Below are 19338 nucleotides of genomic sequence, written 5' to 3' on the forward strand. Positions count from 1 at the left end.
GCCCAAGATGATTTTGGGTTGTCCGGAAAATTTTGGACGTAATTCTCCTTTTTCATTCTCCCATTTACCCTCTGTAAAGCACCAGTTCTATTGGCAGCAAAACTGTCCCAGAGCATAATACTTCCACCACCATGATTGACGGTATGAACGTTGTTCCTGGGATTAAAGGCCTCACCTTTTCTCCTCCCAACATATTGCTGGGTATTGTGGTCCAACAGCTCATTTTTGTTTCATCTGTCCATCTGTCTTTGTCCCTATGATCAGCAGCAAACTTTAGACGAGCCTTAAAGTGTTGTTTCTGGAGCAAGGGCTTCCTGCTCACATGGTAGCCTCTCAGTCCATGGCGATGCAAAAAACACTTGACTGGACACTGACATCTGTGTTCCAGCAGCTTCCAATTCATTGCAGGCCTGCATTTTGGTGGTTCTTGGTTGACTCTTGATCATCCTGAAAAATTTTCTCTCAGCAACAGGTAATAGCCTGCGTTTTCTTTTTGATCGTGGCAGTGACAAAACTGTGCCATGCACTTTCTACTTACGAACAATTGTCTGTACTGTTGCTCTTGGGACTTTAAGCTGCTTTGAAATGGCTCCAAGTGACTTTCCTGACTTGTTCAAGTCAATGATTTGTTTTTACAGATCTGTGCAGAGTTCCTTAGACTTTCCCATTGTCGCGTTTGTAACTGGGTCTAATGACTGCATCACATGAGCCCTATTTAAATGGGCTCAGAGAAGTCAACAGGTGTCGTCAATCATTATCAATCAATCAATCAATCAATCAATCAATGTTTATTTATATAGCCCTAAATCACAAGTGTCTCAAAGGGCTGCACAAACCACAATGACATCCTCGGTAGAGCCCACATAAGGGCAAGGAAAAACTAAAACCCAATGGGACGTCTGTGACAGTGACAATGATGACTATGAGAAACCTTGGAGAGGACCGCATATGTGGGCAACCCCCCCCCCCCCAGGGGACCAAAAAGCAATAAATGTTGAGCGGGTCTAATAAGATATTGTGAAAGTCCAGTCCATAGCAGATTCAACATAACGGTGAGAGTCCAGTCCAAAGTGGATCTAATTTAGTAGCGAGAGTCCCGTCCATAGTGGAGCCAGCAGGAAACCATCCCAAGCACTAACATGAAGTTAAGAGGCCATGCCATGAAACTAATTTGATTTGATTGTAACGTTTCTACATCACCGAAATTGATCATGTATGTTGCTGTAATTATATTTTTGATCCAGCAGATTTGGTCACATTTTCAGTAGACTCATAATAAATTCATAAAAGAACCAAACTTCATGAATGTTTTTTGAGACCAACAAGTATGTGCTTCAATCACTCTATCACAAAAAAAATAAGAGTTGTAGAAATGATTGGAAACTCACGACAGCCATGACATCATCTCCTTCACAAGTGAATGTAAACTTTTGACCACGACTGTATATTCATACATAAATATATACATACAAATATATACACACATACACAGTATATCTTTCCTCCCTTTAAGTCTCTTTCTTGTAAAGAGAGCTATTACATGTCCAGGCAATCCCACATTAAACAAACATGAGTTCTCTCTGCAGAGCCAACTAAATGACATTGTTTCCAGATGCCCTGTCTCCATAGCTCCCCCTCCCTTTTACCACCCACCCTCCTCTCCACTGCTGCAAATCCCTCTTCCTTTTGCATGGTTCTCTTCTCTCTCTATGTATGCTTCTTTAAAAATGCCAAACAGTGTATACAGAACAGTACTTTTGTCAAAACATTTAACATCTAGTAAAAAAAACAAAAAAAAACATGCTGTTTCTATGTCTTATACTCCGCAGTCGATACTTTGCGGCAGCGTCGTGTTAACGTTTTATTGCAGCCCTAAGTCTCGCTTTGAATAAAATAACACCTGAAAGTGGCCAATTTTTTTTGTAGGTCAGTGTTTTCCCATGCATAAATGGCCGTTATTCCACATACCATATGAAAAAAAAATCAACAACAGGAGGAAATAACGTCCGTAGGAACCTTCCACAGAACAAAGGACATATATACACTGTTTCATCTCCTATTATGCAGCTCATTTTTATTTGACAGTTATTGAAATATCTTTTGTGACATCATGCACAAAAGTGCACTTTAATTGTTTTAAACTATTGTAGTGGTGTTCTGTACAAAAAGTGCACTTTAATTTAGTGTTGTTTTGATATGTCATCTTAGTGACATTATGCACAAAAGTGCACTAATAGCTTGTTTTAAAATGTCTCTGACAACCTTGCCCTTTCTGTTTTGAAATGACATAAATGTTTGTGCCACTGCTTAATAAGTGTTTAATAAATAACGTTTTGACTTAGTTGTGATTTCCCTCTCTGCATGAAAGTTTAAAACGAGCATATATTAATGCAGTATGAACAAGAATGTTTTAATGTAGACACATAGAATCACCTTTCTGCTGTGATTATATGCATCAAGTGTTCATTCAAGGCTAAGGCAAAGTATTGCGATATACATCGTGTATCGCGACATGGCCCAAAATATGGAGATATTAATAAAAGGCCATATTGCCCAGCCTTAATTGTAAGTGATTATTTTATGTTCTTTGTTGAAACATATAGCAATAGTGCTACTTAATAACGCTTAAAAGCTCTTATGAAGTCTGCCATTCGTGGTAGAAAACACAGAAAGTGCTCTCTATGTTTTTGTTGATAAAGTTAAAGATCCAGGTCACTCAAGTTCTCAACGCTAAACTCTTCCAAGCCTGTGTGCGCTGGGGCAACTGGTTCAAACAAAGTTGGAAGCATGCTATTGAAATCCTGACTAAACTGCCGTATTGTAATATTCCTAATTTGGCATCTTGGCAATGCTACATGATAACGTTTCAAGGCTTTCAGGAAGTCTGCCATTTGTGGTAGCAAACACAGAAAGTGCTCTCTATGTTTTTTGTTGATAAGGTTAAAGATCTAGGTCACTCAAGTTTTCAACGCTAAACTCATCCAAGCCTATGTGCGCTGGGGAAACTGGCTCAAACAATGTTGGAAGCACGCTACTGAAGTCCTGACATGCCATTGTCATGTCAAACTGCCGTATTTTCCATCCATCCATCCATTTTCTACCGCTTATTTTAATATTCCTTATTTGGCACCTTTGCATGCAATATGTTCAAACTTTGCAAGAAAGTCTTAAATGGAATGTGCAACTTCAGATAGATGCACACAGCCCTGACATGGGAACCGATGTCACCTTGACTTAGTATAGTCTGGCACATGTTGACCAGTTCTCTGACCCAGACTGGATGTCACACGCTATTCGGGGCGAAATAAAACCTTGTGGTGAAATTCCCATGAAAGTTAATACTGTAAATCGCCTGGGTGGCCTTCAGCAACAGAATAACCGTCTTTCGATAATAAGCTGCGGTGTGCTGACGATACACTTTGACCTTCCTACTGTGGCGTGTACTGTATGTGTCTTGTTATTGTTGTTGTCACTGCCATTATAGCCCGCATGGATGCACTCCCTTATGGCTGGGAGCGAATCTGACATAGACAAGATTCAATCATGGCAAAGTAATATGTATTTATGTTACATATATATACAGTACTGTGGATTCATGCTTTTATGCACATGTGTATATAAATAAAACAGAGCCCCTAAAGGAAGGGAAAGAAGCCTCAGAACCTATCTGGATAATTGCATTTTAGCTATTATTTTAATGCGAGCACATTGACGTCTGTTTACAAGGGGCCTCATCAGACAGTTGCTGCATGCTTGAAAGAACACTCACATGCACTCATGTTTCATCAACACCTGAGGGCATCTTCATGCATGTCTCTCGCCCAGACACACTCACACACACCAAAGGAGGACCATGCAAATCTAATGAGACAGCCAGACCCAGACCTAGACAGGCAAACCTGAAGGCAAAGGTGCATGAGCACTAATACAGTAAGATGCTCATCGGTCAGGTGCTGGTGAAAAGCACATAACAGATTGGTATTACTGGCTAAAGCTCCATCTCTGAATTGAGAGTACGAGGCCTGTTGAATTAAAGTAGTACATTTGGCAGTTTGCATCCTGAATCATTTGAATACGGTTCTCACCAAATAACTATGTATGATTCATTGTTGTTGGTTAAAAAAAAAAAAAAAAAAAAAAAAAAAAAAGGTCATGAAAAAACAGGTCATATGCGTTAAGTGTACATAAAACACTTTTGCTGTCAAGGGCTGTTAAATGCTATCCAGAGACTGATGGCTCCCATTCACAATAGTGACAATAATATGTGCATTTACACATACTCGTCTGCCTCTCATCTACAGTCAGCAGGGTTGTGTTCCAAAGCATGTCGAAAATCAGCATTATTATGCTTGTACAATAAAGATTGGTGTGTATTAAAGCTGATCTATTAACTTGTGCGCAGAGTATTTTGTGTTTGGTGAGCAAAATAAAGAACGCAATCCATTTAACGTATCTGTCTTCAATAATTTGCAGCACATATGCTGATTATCAAAACGCCTTTTAATTATTTATCTGACACAGTGTGATTTATCAAGACTAAAACTGTTTTGCGGGCTCACTTTTGTACGTCTAAAGGGACGTACAAACTGGCAGTTGCACAAAAAATGGCTGTGAAAATGGAGGCTTTCGAGCAGCAGCTACGTCAACAAAACTGGACTGGCAAAAATATAAATATTAGATATACACTGGAACCTCGATTTACAAACCCCACTATATGCAAACTGTCGATTTACAAAAAACATTGAAAACAGGTTGCAGGTTACTAAAGCTCCTCTTGGCTGCTGATGTCGGATTTGTACTGGAAAAAGTACATCCCAGGTTTTCAGCACACCTTTACCTTTGCACCATGTACACATCCTTCAAATGCTTGAGAGGTGCTTAAAATAGGAATGGGCGAAACTGCCCAAAGATAGGTGTGCTAAGGCTGTGATGTCTGCCAAAGATGTATCTTCAAAGTATTGAGCAAATGCTGTGTGTTGTCCGACGCGGTAGTCAATAAGCTCTTTCTTTTTCACTATCCTCTTGTTGTGGGGCAGACTGGTTTGTACATGCACATGCATCGTCAGCTGTTGCCATTTCTAATAAAAATGTGTGTATAGTTCTAACTTGTATATGTCAATAGACTCCATATGGAAGTGCTAAAAACTACAGCATGGCTGGAGGGAAGAATGACGAAGCGGAAGTGAACGCACGCAAATAAGAGACGGTAAAAAAGTGGCTTGTAAATCAGTAAATCATTCTATGCAAAATGTTGATTATGATTACATGTTATGTAGACCAGAAGGAAGTGTTTTGAATGAGGGGGAAAAAAAATCATAATATTACCCCTTTAGGGAATGTATAAAACAAATTAAATTGAGCTACATGCAGTCTTAGAAGACCACATTAAATATACCCACGAATACCAAACACGATTTTATATGTTGCACACGCTGTTTAAGGCGTAGTATTTGGATCTTAGTCGATCAGTCACTAAGTGCACTAAATGAATGGCTCATGCAATATTCTGCTGTTAGATAAAGGCTCATATAAATAGCGTTGTCCAAAATAAGTTAGCTCATGTGATTAATCACAAAGAAGTATCGCAGATTAATCACGCAATTTATTGATGTTCTTTTTAACTAAACCACAAATGGTTACCTAAAAAGTGGCACAAGTTCTTATATGGTCGGTGATCAGGTCAGTGCATACTTTAGTGCAAAAGATGAGTGAGACTCCTACTGGTGTGCTTGCTGGCAAATTTCATTCCAAAATACACCCCGACGAGAATTCAGATAAAACTGTTACTGGGTTTTGTGGGAAAAAAAATTGTTGTGCATTCAAGTAACACATTAAAAACATTTCATGCTTGCATCAGTGGGGTTGCCTTTTATATAACTCTATGTAATGTTTGGATTAATAATTGTTTTACTTAACAAGTTAGATGATTAGTATATCGGAAGCACTGTGTATCTATGTAAAGTAATGTGTCTTATTACTCACATAGTCGGGCAGAGTGGTGTTCTCTCCCTGTCTGCCTCTTAGACTCTGTGTTGCCTGTTCCAGGACCTTGTTGTGCTTCTTGGAAAGCAAAGCAAATAAACTGCAGGAGACACAGAAACACAGACACATAAAAAAGGAGGCGAGATCATTAACAATCACAAGTACCATATTTTACCACTGTATATGTGTGCATAGATGTTTTTATTTCCCTTTTACAAGCCTCCCACTGAATGTGAGATGTCGACAGCTTTGCCTTCCCCTTTTGTCCCCTTTATGTGTACATGTGTGTATGACAGGGCTGCATGATTGTACGTGATTGCTGAACATGGACATAATTCAGGAGTTATAGTCTGCTTGGGCGGCCTTGGACATACACACACACATACCAGTAATGGTCACAGTAAACTGACAACAGTACAACTCATACGGTCACAAAAGAAGAATTATAGTTTTTTTCCCCATATAGGCTGTATTCAATTGATATTGTCTTTTAGGCTAGACTCCAAACTTAAGAAAACAGCAAACACACACCCAACATGTTCACCTGGGACAAATATGGAGGTCAAGGAAGTCACGTAAATTAGCACAATACATGCAAGTTAATGACAGCCGAAGAAAATCTCCCCCAAGGGAAGACAGCGGTGGCCTTTAACGCTACACCTGTTCGTCTGTCAGCACTAGAAATAAAAAACACACACACACGGACATTAATTTGGAGATATTTAAGAAGCTCACAAGAACCTTTGTCCACACCTCTGTTAAGCCAATATAAACTGTTGTACTGTTTGGGATGGGTTATATTTCGAATGAGAAATGAGCTCCAGCTGGGACCCTTATGCACAATAACACGCTGTGTATGAATGTGTGTGTGCATGCGTGCGTGTGTCTGTGTGACAGACTGTCATGGTAACGGGCGACACAGGCGGACTTCTACACTGCTGCTCCGAGGCCCAGATCAGTCATGAAGCTGAAGTAATGACCGACCGACTCACTGTGTGAACGCCTCAACAGCGACTGTGTTGTGTTTGGACACACACTGGGAAGCTTTTGTATGCATATATTTCCTAATGCTGCATGTAATGCTGGGATTCAATGACATTTATTGATGAAGAAAATGGGTTACTTTTCATGACTTACTAAAGGAAAAACATTGCATCGCTAACTGAAACATAAATCTGCATTCTTTACACACCAAGAATGTTCCATTTTTGGTTCTTTGTGTGTGTGAGTTTGAATGAGGTGTAGTTAAGGAGTGGCAAAGCTATTACATGTTGATGCAGATCTGGATAAAGGTTTGAAACCAAGATTTAGTAGCGTATTTTTCGGACTATAAGTCACAGTTTTTTTCATAGTTTGGCCAGGGGTGCGACTTATACTCAGGGGCGACTTATGTGTGATATTATTAACACATTACCTTAAAATATCAAATAATATTATTTAGCTCATCCACGTGAGAGACGAGACGTATAAGATTTCATGGGATTTAGCGATTAGGAGTGACAGATTGTTTGGTAAACGTATAGCATGTTCTATTTGTCATAGTTATTTGAATGACTCTTACCATAATATGTTACGTTAACATACCAGGCACCTTCTCAGTTGATTATTTATGCATCATATAACGTACACTTATTCAGCCTGTTGTTCACTAATCTTTATTTATTTCAAATTGCCTTTCAAATATCTATTCTTGGTGTTGGGTTTTATCAAATAAATTTCCCCCAAAAAAGCGACTTATACTCCACTGCGACTTATACATGTTTTTTTTTCTTCTTTATTATGCATTTTCGGCAGGTGCGACTTATACTCCAGAACTTATAGTCCCAAAAATGTGGTATTATTGGTGGAAGTTTGATGGAATATCCAACTAAAAAATGGTGGACATTTCATTTTCATCTTTATTTGTTTGACATTGGGATCAGTTTTTCAATATTCAATATCGCCACCGACAGAGCAGGAGTGAAACAGGATTGACCACAACGGATGACTTCAATTTATTTGTTTTATATTCATGGCACAAGTTCACAAACAGATTTACTCGGCCGCTTCCTGTTTTATTTCTCTTGGGCAGATAAATGTAGAGCTCAGTGAAGAATACCATACTGACCCAAATATAATATATATATATATATATATATATATATATATATGTGTATATATATATATATATGTATATATATATATATATATGTATATATATATATATATATATATATATATACCATCTATTTCCTACCGCTTGTCCCTTTTGGGGTCGCGGGGGGTGCTGCAACCTATCTCAGCTGCACTCGGGGTACACCCTGGACAAGTCGCCACCTCATCGCAGGGCCAAAACAGATAGACAGACCACATTCACACTCACATTCACACCCTAGGGCCAATTTAGTGTTGCCAATCAACCTATCCCCAGTCGGGAGGAAGCCGGAGTACTCCGAGGGAGCCCACGCAGTAACGGGGAGAACATGCAAACTCCACACAGAAAGATCCCGAGCCCGGGATTGAACTCAGGACTACTCAGGACCTTCGTATTGTGAGGCACATGCACTAACCCCTGTCCCACAATGCTGCCCATCTGTTCCACTGTGCCGCCCATATATATATATATATATATATATATATATATATATATATATATATATATATATATATATATATATAAAACACACCCCCTCTTTTCCCAGTCAAACTCAAATAATGTAAAAACTAACAATTGGAAGAAAGCAATGAAAAACAAAATAATATTTCTTATGTGCTCCACAGTTGTTAGCATCACTGTTCACTCTTATCAATGCTCCCTTTTTCTATACAGTCGGCCCTTGCACATCTTACTTCAGATATTGCGGCTTCATCACATCATTACAAATTAAGTATTTTCAAGCATATAAATGTCAAAATAAACTAAAAATATCAAAACTTCAGCAGAATTGCCCGCTAAAGGAGACCAAACAAATCAGAGCTCGCTGTTCAGTATCGTGGCCACTGATTGGCTCAGCCTCAGGCAGCAATACTTTATTGGATTAAAAGAGTGTAAAGGTGACTAAAGGGTATTATTTCCTTTTATGTAAAGTTCTCAAAATGTTTTAAAATAACATATTTAACAAGTTGTAAAAAATGTTTATGCCCCAACTCTGAAAATATTGGATTTATATTCATTGATACCTACTTCGTGAAAATGTTTGTATCGCAGTCAGGGCGGAAACCAACTAACGGCAATAAACGAGTGACAAACTTAGTGTGTCATGGGAAAACTGGAGCCAATCCCAACCAACTTCGGGTGAGAGGCGTGATACGCCCTGAACTGGTCACCAGGCAATCACAGGGCACATATACTGTAAACAACCAGAAAGCGTGGGAATCTTTGGGCACCTCACAATTATATATATTACAATTACGATTCTTGAGTTTCGATTCGATTATAAATGTCTTATTTATACATCTATAATTGATGATGTATATTATTTTTATATTATTTATATATGTTAAATGGTTACTATATTCTAAATGTATTACACAAAATTATTAATATTATACATAGAAAGCTCCTCCTTTGGCTACTGATGTTTCCAGTAATGCGAAATTTACGGTTTTTGGTTGTTATATACATAAATAAATAAATAAAATGTCCATACTTGAGGTATCTATGATATATTTTACTGTCTTCTAAGATTAAAGACGACTATAAACCTGGGGCTCAAAGATGTGCGTCATCTATCTACTCATTCATATCTATAGCTAAAAGTCTTGCAGGCCGGCAGCCGTGCTGTATAAATATCATTTACCTACCTCTAGCATTGACATTCACCTTCACAACTATAGTATATTGACAATATACTTCTCCAATTAACCTAACATGCATGTTTTTGGAACTTTGGGAAGACATTAAGACTGTTATCTTGTAGAAAACTACAAAGAAGAACTTGCAAACTATTCTCAATGGCGATTCAAACCCTCAACATCCTTACTCTGGCCAACATAACCACTAGGGTGGCCTTTCATTGATCACCATTGTCTGCATATCTATGTCGTCACCAGGTCACTGGTACAAGAAGGCTCTACTTTACCGAGTGATTCTTACATTTTCCTTTCCTGCTCGGCATAAACTGGCAAGTAATATGGCATGTTTTAAAAAAAGGTTCTCATCAGCCAAGTGTCTTACGGGAGAGATTAATTTCCCATTAGTTAAAGCTATTTTTATGCTAAAGAGAAATGCGTTGCTCCATCCATTGATGACTCATAACTAAAATGTGCAGACAAGAAAGCACCAAGTGAGTGAATGGACAGTGAGAAACTGTGGAAGTGATTTAATGCGATGAGGGACATCGTAATGGGAGAATGTGTTATCTGTGCAGAAAGAAGATGAACAGTAAATAAAAGGAAATGATGGGGGTTGTCTGTAGGAAATTCAATCGGCTTCGGGTAAATAAACAATACCCGCCATAATGCTTGCCTGATAGTCCATTAAAAGGAGACTGCCTGTGTTCCATTTTGGAAATTCCGGCCAGGAAATCCCCTTTTATCTTAGCCAGACAGTCCATTTAGCTCATCACGACATGGTCGGACGAGAGAGACAGTTCGCCCAACGTCACAACAGCACAGACAGTTTGTTTTCCCCCTCTGTGGCTCAAAACAGCAGAAAGTCACAGTTATGGAGCGAGACAGACAGACAAGATAAGAAGATTCTGGTGCGTGCGTGATTAAGCCCACGTCGACAAGGGAGGAAACATTCTTTCCTGTGTGGCGGAAGTTGACAATCAGACATGAATGGCTCGAAGTGTGTGTGTGTGTCCTCGTTGTTCTTCACCCAATGTTACATAATGTTCTCCTCCTGAACACATCCGCAGCACACAACTCAATATTTTATGCTTTCGGTCTTTTCTGCTCAGACACTGCAAATTCACTGTGGCACTAAATATTTTGTGCTGATTCAGTATGAATTATTCAACGGTCAGACTGGCGTTCGTTTTCAAAGCTCTTGTTCTTTTCTTAGATAAGTTAATATGTTTTTGGAAAAAATATCTATTTTTGCCACACGCAAAGCATTTATTTATAGAAAGACTCTATAGAATGCGTCTATAAACAGTGTGTCTATATATCTTTATGTAGTCTACCTATAGTTTTTTTTATATCAAATCAAGCTGTAGTATCATGTCATTATATCTGTCTGTAGTATACAGTATTTCTGTTGTGTCTATCACTGTATCAACCTAAAATTTTATTTCAGATACAACAAACTAAAAATGCTTCCTTGATGCCGACAACAATACACGGTGAGCTACTGGTCATCTGTGATGTTCTGCTGTGGTGAAAGTAACTCAAAGCAGATTTCTTGTGGCGGTCACCGATGTCCATATTGCACAATAAAAGCAAGAAAGCTAAATAAACTACAAACCACTCCACCGGACGTGGGCGAATGCCTACTGAGCGTGAGATGGCGTGGTAAGGAGAGGTTAATTTGCAACTCGGCCTCTCAAAATGATTTGTTTTTAAAAGAGAGAAAAATAGGGATTTAAAATAGGCTTTAAGCTAAATCTGTACAAATATTTCACGTAAGACACTAAAATACTTGAGATTTTATATATATATATATATATATATATATATATATATATATATATATATATATATACACACACACACACACACACACACACACACACACGCACACGCACACACACATCAAAATCTCATCCCAAATGTGAAATATGGTGGAGGTGGCATCATGGTATGGGGCTGCTTTGCTGCTCAGGGCCTGGACGGATTGCTTTCACTGATGTATAAATAAATTCCCAAGTTTATCAAGACATTTCGCAGGAATATTTAAGACCATTGTCCGCCAACTGAAGCTTATCAGAGGATACAACAGGACAAATACCCCGACCAGAGAAGTAAATCGACAACGAATGGCTTCAACAGAAGAAAATACGCCTTCTGGAGTGGCCCAGTCAGAGTCCTGACCTCAACTCAATTGAGATGCAGTGGCATGACCTCAAGAGAGCGATTCACACCAGACATCCCAAGAATATTGCTGCACTAAATCCGTTTTGTGAAAAGGAAGAATGGTCCAAAATTCCTCCTGACCGTTCAGCTGTTCTGACCTGCAACTACAGGAAACGTTTGGTTGAGGTTATTGCTGCCAAAGGAGGGTCAACCAGTTATTTAATCCAAGGGTTCACATACTTTTTCCACCCGGCACAGTGAATGTTTACATTTTGTGTTCAATAAGAAGATGAAAACCTACAATTTTTGTGCGGTATTCGTTTAAGCAGACTGTGTTTGTCTGGTGTGACTTTTATAAAGAGCAGAAGACATTTTATCACCAATTTATGCAAAAAAAAAACATGTAATCCCAAAGGGTTCACATACTTTCAAAATCATCGAGTTACTTTATGTGATTAATCACAAAAAAGTACTGATCATGCCAGCTCTTTTATCTTACAGCCTGAAAGAACTTAAGATAAAACTGTTATAACGTTTTGTGCAAATAAATGTTTTCAGATTGCATTTGTGTACACACATCGGGTTTTTTTCTTAAGCAAATTGTATTAATTTGTTTTTTAATTTGGATTTTTTTATCTATCCACCCATCCATCTTCTTCCGCTTATCCGAGGTCGGGTCGCGGGGGCAGCAGCCTAAGCAGGGAAACGCAGACTTCCCTCTCCCCACCCACTTCGCCCAGCTCCTCCCGGGGTATCCCGAGGCTTTCCCAGGCCAGCCCGGAGACATAGTTTTCCCAACGTGTCCTGGGTCTTCCCAGTGGCCTCCTACTGGTCGGACATACCCGAAACACCTCCCTAGGGAGGGGCTCGGGTGGCATCCTGAACAAATGTCCGAACCACCTCATTTGGCTCCTCTTGAAGTGGAGGAGCAGCGGCTTTACTTTGAGCTCCTCTCGAATGACAGAACTTCTCACCCTATCTCGAAGGGAGAGCCCTGCCACCCGGCGGAGGAAGCTCATTTCGGCCGCTTGTACCGGTAATCTTGTCCTTTCGGTCATAACCCAAAGCTCATGACCATAGGTGAGGATGGGAAAGTAGATAGATCGGTAAATTGAGAGCTTTGCCTTCCGGCTGAGCTCCTTCTTCACCACAATGGATCGATGCAGCGTCCACATTACTGAAGATGCCGCACCGATCTGCCTGTCGACCTCACGATCCACTTTCCCTCACTCGTGAACAAGACTCCGAGGTATTTGAACTCCTCCACTTGGGGCAAGATCTCCTTCACAACCCGGAGTTGGCACTCCACCCTTTTCTGGGCGAGAACCATGGACTGGGACTAGGAGGTGCTGATTCTCATCCCAGTCGTTTCACACTCGGCTGCGAACCGATCCAGTGAGAGCTGGAGATTCTGGCCAGTTGAAGCCATCAGGACCACATCATCTGCAAAAGCAGAGACCTAATCTTGCAGCCACCAAACCGGATCCCCTCAACGCCCTAACTGCGCCTAGAAATTCTGTCCATAAAAGTTATGAACAGAATCGGTGACAAAGGCAGCCTTAACGGAGTCCAACCCTCACTGGAAACGGGTCCGACTTACTGCTGGCAATGCGGACCAAGCTCTGACACTGATCATACAGGGAGCAGGCCACCACAATCAGACAGTCCATTACCCCCATACTCTCTGACCACTCCCCACAGGACTTCCTGGGTTTTTTTTATTGTTTTTATTCATTTTGAACAGAAAAAAAAAAGATATACTGTATCTTGGCATGGTTTTCTTCAAAATTAACAAATAATCCTATTATTCAATATAGCCCTGTTATTGTTGGAAAAAAAATCATAGTGTCTCACACTAATAAATGTTTTAATGTGTAACAGAGAAAAGGCCCAGAAAAAGTAATTAAGTGAACAATCCCTAAGTGCTACCTGATGATGCGCTGGGCAGCGTACTGGTGGAGACATCGGAACTGGGCTGACATGTTTGCAAGGGCAGCCAGACAGTTGGTGTGTAGGTACTTATCCTTAATAAGAGGAGACATTAGCTTGCATAAGTATATTGATGCTTCTGCTACATGACATGGCATTCAGTTGGTAGAGCTCAGGTGTTACCCTTGTGCGGGTCATGTTGAACTGGATCGTGCGAATCACCACTAGGATGAGTAAGCTGCCGAGGGAGATCTCGGTCAGCGACCTCTCCGAGTACCACGTGACATTCTTTAATACCTGTGACAAAACATGCTTTAATGTTGTGCCCCCTTCAGCAGTGAGTTGAGTGGCTGATGTGTGTGCTACTCACCACCTCATGGATGGAGCGGTTGAAGGCGTCGTCTTCTGTGAGGATGAGGAGGATGATGAGGGCCATGTAGACGTGGTGGGAGTTTCTGTCCTCAACATGGTAAAGGATCTCTAGGATGGGCAACACCTGATGGAAGAGATGGGTATCAGAAATATTCCTTCAACAAAATGAAGTCTCGTAGAACTCAAGAGTCCAGGTCAGACGAGACTCATGGCTGCTACACAACCCACCAGATTGTCCATGTCGGTTCTAGAGAGCATGTAGGTCCTCATGTTGGCATTCTGGTGGAGCAGAGTGTACAGCAGCAAGGTAGCCTGGTCGGAGCACTGCTGCTCACACAGTGCTGTGTACAGGCTGTTGAAATTGATCTGGAAGGTGTGAGCTTGCTCCACAGGTATTGACGATGTGTCTGCACGAGACGCAGAGGGGTGTTTATTATAGTGAGACTGCAATAACATGAACTTTATGGTATTGGTTGTGCAACACCCCACCTTCCACCATGCAGTACAAGGTCATTTCATCAACGTGGACATGTTCACTGTTAAGTGTACTCACTTGTGTTGCCAGAAATTTCGACAAAAATGGCTGAGTATAGACTTATTTTCAATGGACAGTAGATCTAGGCTGCAGTATACAAGCTGAAAAGCTACAATGACTACCGTATTTCCTTGAATAGCCGCAGGGGCGCTAATTAATTTAAAACCTCTTCTCACTCCTGCGCTTATTTCAAGGCATGCGATAAAAGAAAGCAGACGCTAATAATTTTAAAACCTCTTCTCACCCCTGCGCTTACCAATGGCATGCAGTAAAAAATTGAGTGTGATACACAAAAAATGTAATAAAAATTATTCTGTGGCCGCAGCCCGGTGGTTGGGGACCACTGCTCTACAACATGTCAGTGTTCCCACTTTTACACCATGCTATCAGCTTGCCGGCCGGACACATGCATTTTGCTGCTCCTCATACGAGATTGCGATGCATACTTGGTCAACAGCCATACCTTTTACACTAATGGTTTTGATATAAACAACTTTAACCCTTACTAATATGTGCCACACTCTGTGAACCCACACCAAACACATTTCTGGAGAACATGGGCTCAGTAACACATTATAAACGCAACATAAGAATTACTCATAATGCCATGCATCCATGACTCTTGGCTATATTATACATATACACGCGCCACCAACCCCGCCCGCCTCAACCGACACACGGAGGGGGGGTGGTTTGGTGCTAGCGGGTGTATAATATAGCCAAGACTCATGGATGCATTGCATTCTGGGTAAGTGTTATGTTGTGTTTATAATGTGTTACAGAGCCCATGTTCTTCTGAATTGTGTTTGGTTAGGGTTCACAGAGTGTGGCGCATATTAGTAAGTGTTAAAGTTGTTTATATCACAACCATTAGTGTGATCTGTATGGCTGTGAAACAAGACCCCTTTGCTTTACACACAGTAAAGCAAAAAAAAAAACCTCCTCCGCCATTTTTTAAAACGACGGCAGGGGAGGCGTCACTCGTGATGTCACAAATTTGACCCGGCGGTAAAAGTAAGCATGCGCTTATTGATTTGGGGAGCGTGTTTGACCCGGCAGTAATTCAAGGTAGGCGCATATTACATGCCCGGCGGCTATTCAAGGAAATACGGTATGCTACAGAATAGTGGTCCATCCATCCATTTTTCTACCGCTTGTCCCTTTTGGGGTTGCGGGGGGTGCTGAAGCCTTTATCAGCTCATTTGGGCGAAAGGCGATGTACACCCTGGACAAGTCGCCACCTCATCACATGGCCAACACAGATAGACAGACAACATTCACACTCCCATTCACACACTAGGGACCATTTTAGTGTGGCCAATCAACCCTGGTGCATGTTTTTGGAGGTGCGAGGAAGCCGGAGTACCCAGAGGGAACCCACGCAGTCATGGTGAGAACATGTAAACTACATACAGAAAGTGCCCGAGTCCGGGATTGAATTTAGGACTACTCAGGACCTTTGTAATGTGAGGCACATGCACTAACTTAAAGGGGAACTGCACTTTTTGGAAATTTTGCCAATCGATCACAATCCTTATGAGAAACAAGACGACAAAAATTGTTTTTTCGCATTCTAACCCATAAATCGACTCGTTTTTGGTGGCTAGCAATGCAGCTAATGGGAGCAATCCATTCTACCTCTAAATGACTTTAAATATGCATTAAAAACCATCAACAATACTTAATTTACATTCTGTAAGCTGTATAATAATCAAGCTGTAGCGGCATTGTAATTGTAAGAACGAATACAGAGTAACTCTTTTTCTAGCGTCTCACATCGGCGTGCTTCAGTATTAGCCGCAAAAGCTAACTACGGAAAGAGATAAACTAGCTTCCCTGTCAGCATAAAACGCGTTTTGAGTTTGGAACGTCAGTTTGTACATGAACAATTATAATAGAGTATCTGCAAAGTATTAACCCATATTTCATGTTTTGTTTGTACACATTTGTACATGTGCTTCATGTTTCATGATCAATATTATAGTGACTTTGTCGATGGACAGTTGTCCGTTTGGTCCAGCTGGCCGGGAATGTATCCAGTTGATTTGGGTATGCCATCCATTTATAGGATTCTCTCTACGTTCTAGATTTGCAGCGTGACCATCTCACCCTCTCTCGTCTCTCGTCATTGTTTCAGCCTCGTCTTCGAGCTCGCTTCTATATGTAGCAGTTCATCCTCTGTATATTTAATTTAAAAAATATAAGGTTGTGAAACCTAATTTGTCCAAAAATAGTAGTCTTTCCTGTATATTGCAAAGTCTGCAATGATAGTACACTCGCGTTTGATTCCGGAAATAGGAACACATTTGTTGCAAGAAGTCGGAAGTGCACCCTACAGCACTACATTGCTGTAGGGTTTTAAAGATGTTTTAGAGGGCTAAAAAAAATGTGTCTTCTGATCTCTCGTAATGATTGTGACTGATCGGCAAAATTCCTAAAAGTGCAGTTCCCCTCTGGACACTTCTGTTTTGGAATTTTGCTTACCTTTCACGATCTCAGCTACAATCGGGCGGAAGGCGGGGTACACCCTGGACAAGTCGCCACCTCATCGCAGGGCCAACACAGATAGACAGACAACATTCACACTCACATTCACACACTAGGGCCAATTTAGTGTTGCCAATCAACCTATCCCCAGGTGCATGTCTTTGGAAGTGGGAGGAAGCCGGAGTACCCGGAGGGAACCCACGCATTCACGGGGAGAACATGCAAACTCCACACAGAAAGATCCCGAGCCTGGATTTGAACCCAGGACTGCAGGAACTTCGTATTGTAAGGCAGACGCACTAACCCCTCTGCCACCGTGAAGCCCACAATTAGTTTCCTCAGTTCCCAAACGTTTATTGAGTGTTCTTAAAAGAAAAGGTGATGTAACACATTGGTGAACATGCCCTTTCCCAACTATTTTGGCACGTGTTGCTGCCATGAAATTCTAAGTTTATTATTATTTGCAAAAAAAAAAAGGTTATAAGTTTAAACATCAAACATCTTGTCTTTGTAGTGCATTCAATTGAATATGGGTTAAAAAGGATTTGCAAATCATTTTATTTAGTTTATATTTAAATCTAAGACAATTTCCCAACTCATATGAAAACAAGGATTGTAAACAGCAGACATTTATCCATGAAAATATGGAAAAGCTGCTGATGGTGTGTTTGAATGAAAAGCAACTGGAAATAGATACCGAAGAAATCCACTATTAACGGTAAATGCTGTACATTAATAATACCTTATTTTCCAGACTTTAAACCAATACTTTTTTCCCAGGCATCAAACTGTCTGGAATATACAAATGTGCAGCTAATCTATGAATGTTTCTTCGCTAATGACTAAATGATAGAATGGATTAAGCAAAGAAATAAAACAATGTTCCAAAATTATCCACTTTAAGAAACTGTTAAAACGCGACGTGTTCACAAATTACATGGAAGAAGAATCCTGATGAACTCGAACATTATTATATGGGAGAACATCTTATCCATCTCATAAAGAGCGAACAATGACTTTTATGTTTTGTTTGATCAGCCGTTTTTTAATGCCGTGTTAAGAGGCACTGTTTGTTAAAGGCCTATTGAAATGAGATTTTCTTATTCAAACGGGGATAGAAGGTCCATTCTATGTGTCATACTTGATTATTTTGCGATATTGCCATATTTTTGCTGAAAGGATTTAGTAGAGAACATCGACGATAAAGTTCGCAACTTTTGTTTGCTAATAAAAAAGCCTTGCCTTTACCGGAAGTAGCAGACGATGTGCGTATAACATCACGGGTTGTAGGGCTCCTCACATCCTCACATTGTTTACAATCCTATCCAGCAGCAGATAGAGCTATTCGGACCAAGAAAGTGACAATTTCCCCATTAATTTGAGCGAGGATGAAAGATTCGTGGATGAGGAAATTTAGAGTGAAGGACTAGGGAGAAAAAAAAGGCGATTGCAGTGGGACAGTTTCAGATGTTATTAAACACATTTACTAGGATAATTCTGGAAAATCCCTTATCTGCCTATTGTGTTGCTAGTGTTTTAGTGAGATTAAAAAGTACCTGAAAGTCGGAGGGGTGTGGCCACGGGTGTGTTGACGCCAGAGCCTCTGAGGGAAGTCATGACATCTGCAGCAGGACGGAAGCTCCGCTGATGTCTCCGGTAAGAGGCGACTTATTACCACAATTTTCTCACCGAAAACTGCCGGTTGACATGTAGTCGGGATCCATGTTCGCTTGACCGCTCTGATCCATAGTAAAGCTTCATCTTCGGGGATTTTAAACAAGAAAACACCAGCTGTGTTTTTGTGGCTAAAGGCTAAAAGCTTCCCACCTCCATCTTTCCACTTTGACTTCTCCATTATTAATTGAAACAATTGCAAAAGATTCAGCAACACAGATGTCCAAAATACTGTGTAATTATGCGATTAAAGCAGACTACTTATATGTTAGTTTGGGCTGGAAAATAATATCCGCTACAATCGGTGACGTCAAACGCACGCGTCATCATAAGCGTCATACCGCGACGTTTTCAACAGGACACTTCGCGGGAAATTTAAAATTGCAATTTAGTCAATTTAAAAGGCCGTATTGGCATGTGTT

General features: G+C 40.5%; 1 protein-coding gene across 3 annotated transcripts in view; it reads right to left on the bottom strand.

The window, feature by feature from the left end:
- The window catches only part of dym (dymeclin), a 146973-nt gene that overhangs the window by 87516 nt on the left and 40119 nt on the right, over window positions 1–19338 (bottom strand). For all 3 annotated transcript variants that reach the window (XM_061876488.1, XM_061876489.1, XM_061876490.1), the window contains exons 10-14: window positions 14449–14627; window positions 14219–14344; window positions 14032–14145; window positions 13849–13943; window positions 5983–6082 (exon numbers count right to left, since the gene is read on the bottom strand). In XM_061876488.1, the coding sequence (XP_061732472.1) occupies window positions 5983–6082; window positions 13849–13943; window positions 14032–14145; window positions 14219–14344; window positions 14449–14627 (614 nt within the window). The remainder of the gene's footprint in view (window positions 1–5982; window positions 6083–13848; window positions 13944–14031; window positions 14146–14218; window positions 14345–14448; window positions 14628–19338) is intronic.

The sequence above is a fragment of the Nerophis ophidion genome, linkage group LG17, assembly GCF_033978795.1.
Source record: "Nerophis ophidion isolate RoL-2023_Sa linkage group LG17, RoL_Noph_v1.0, whole genome shotgun sequence".
NCBI classification, from domain to species: domain Eukaryota; kingdom Metazoa; phylum Chordata; class Actinopteri; order Syngnathiformes; family Syngnathidae; genus Nerophis; species Nerophis ophidion.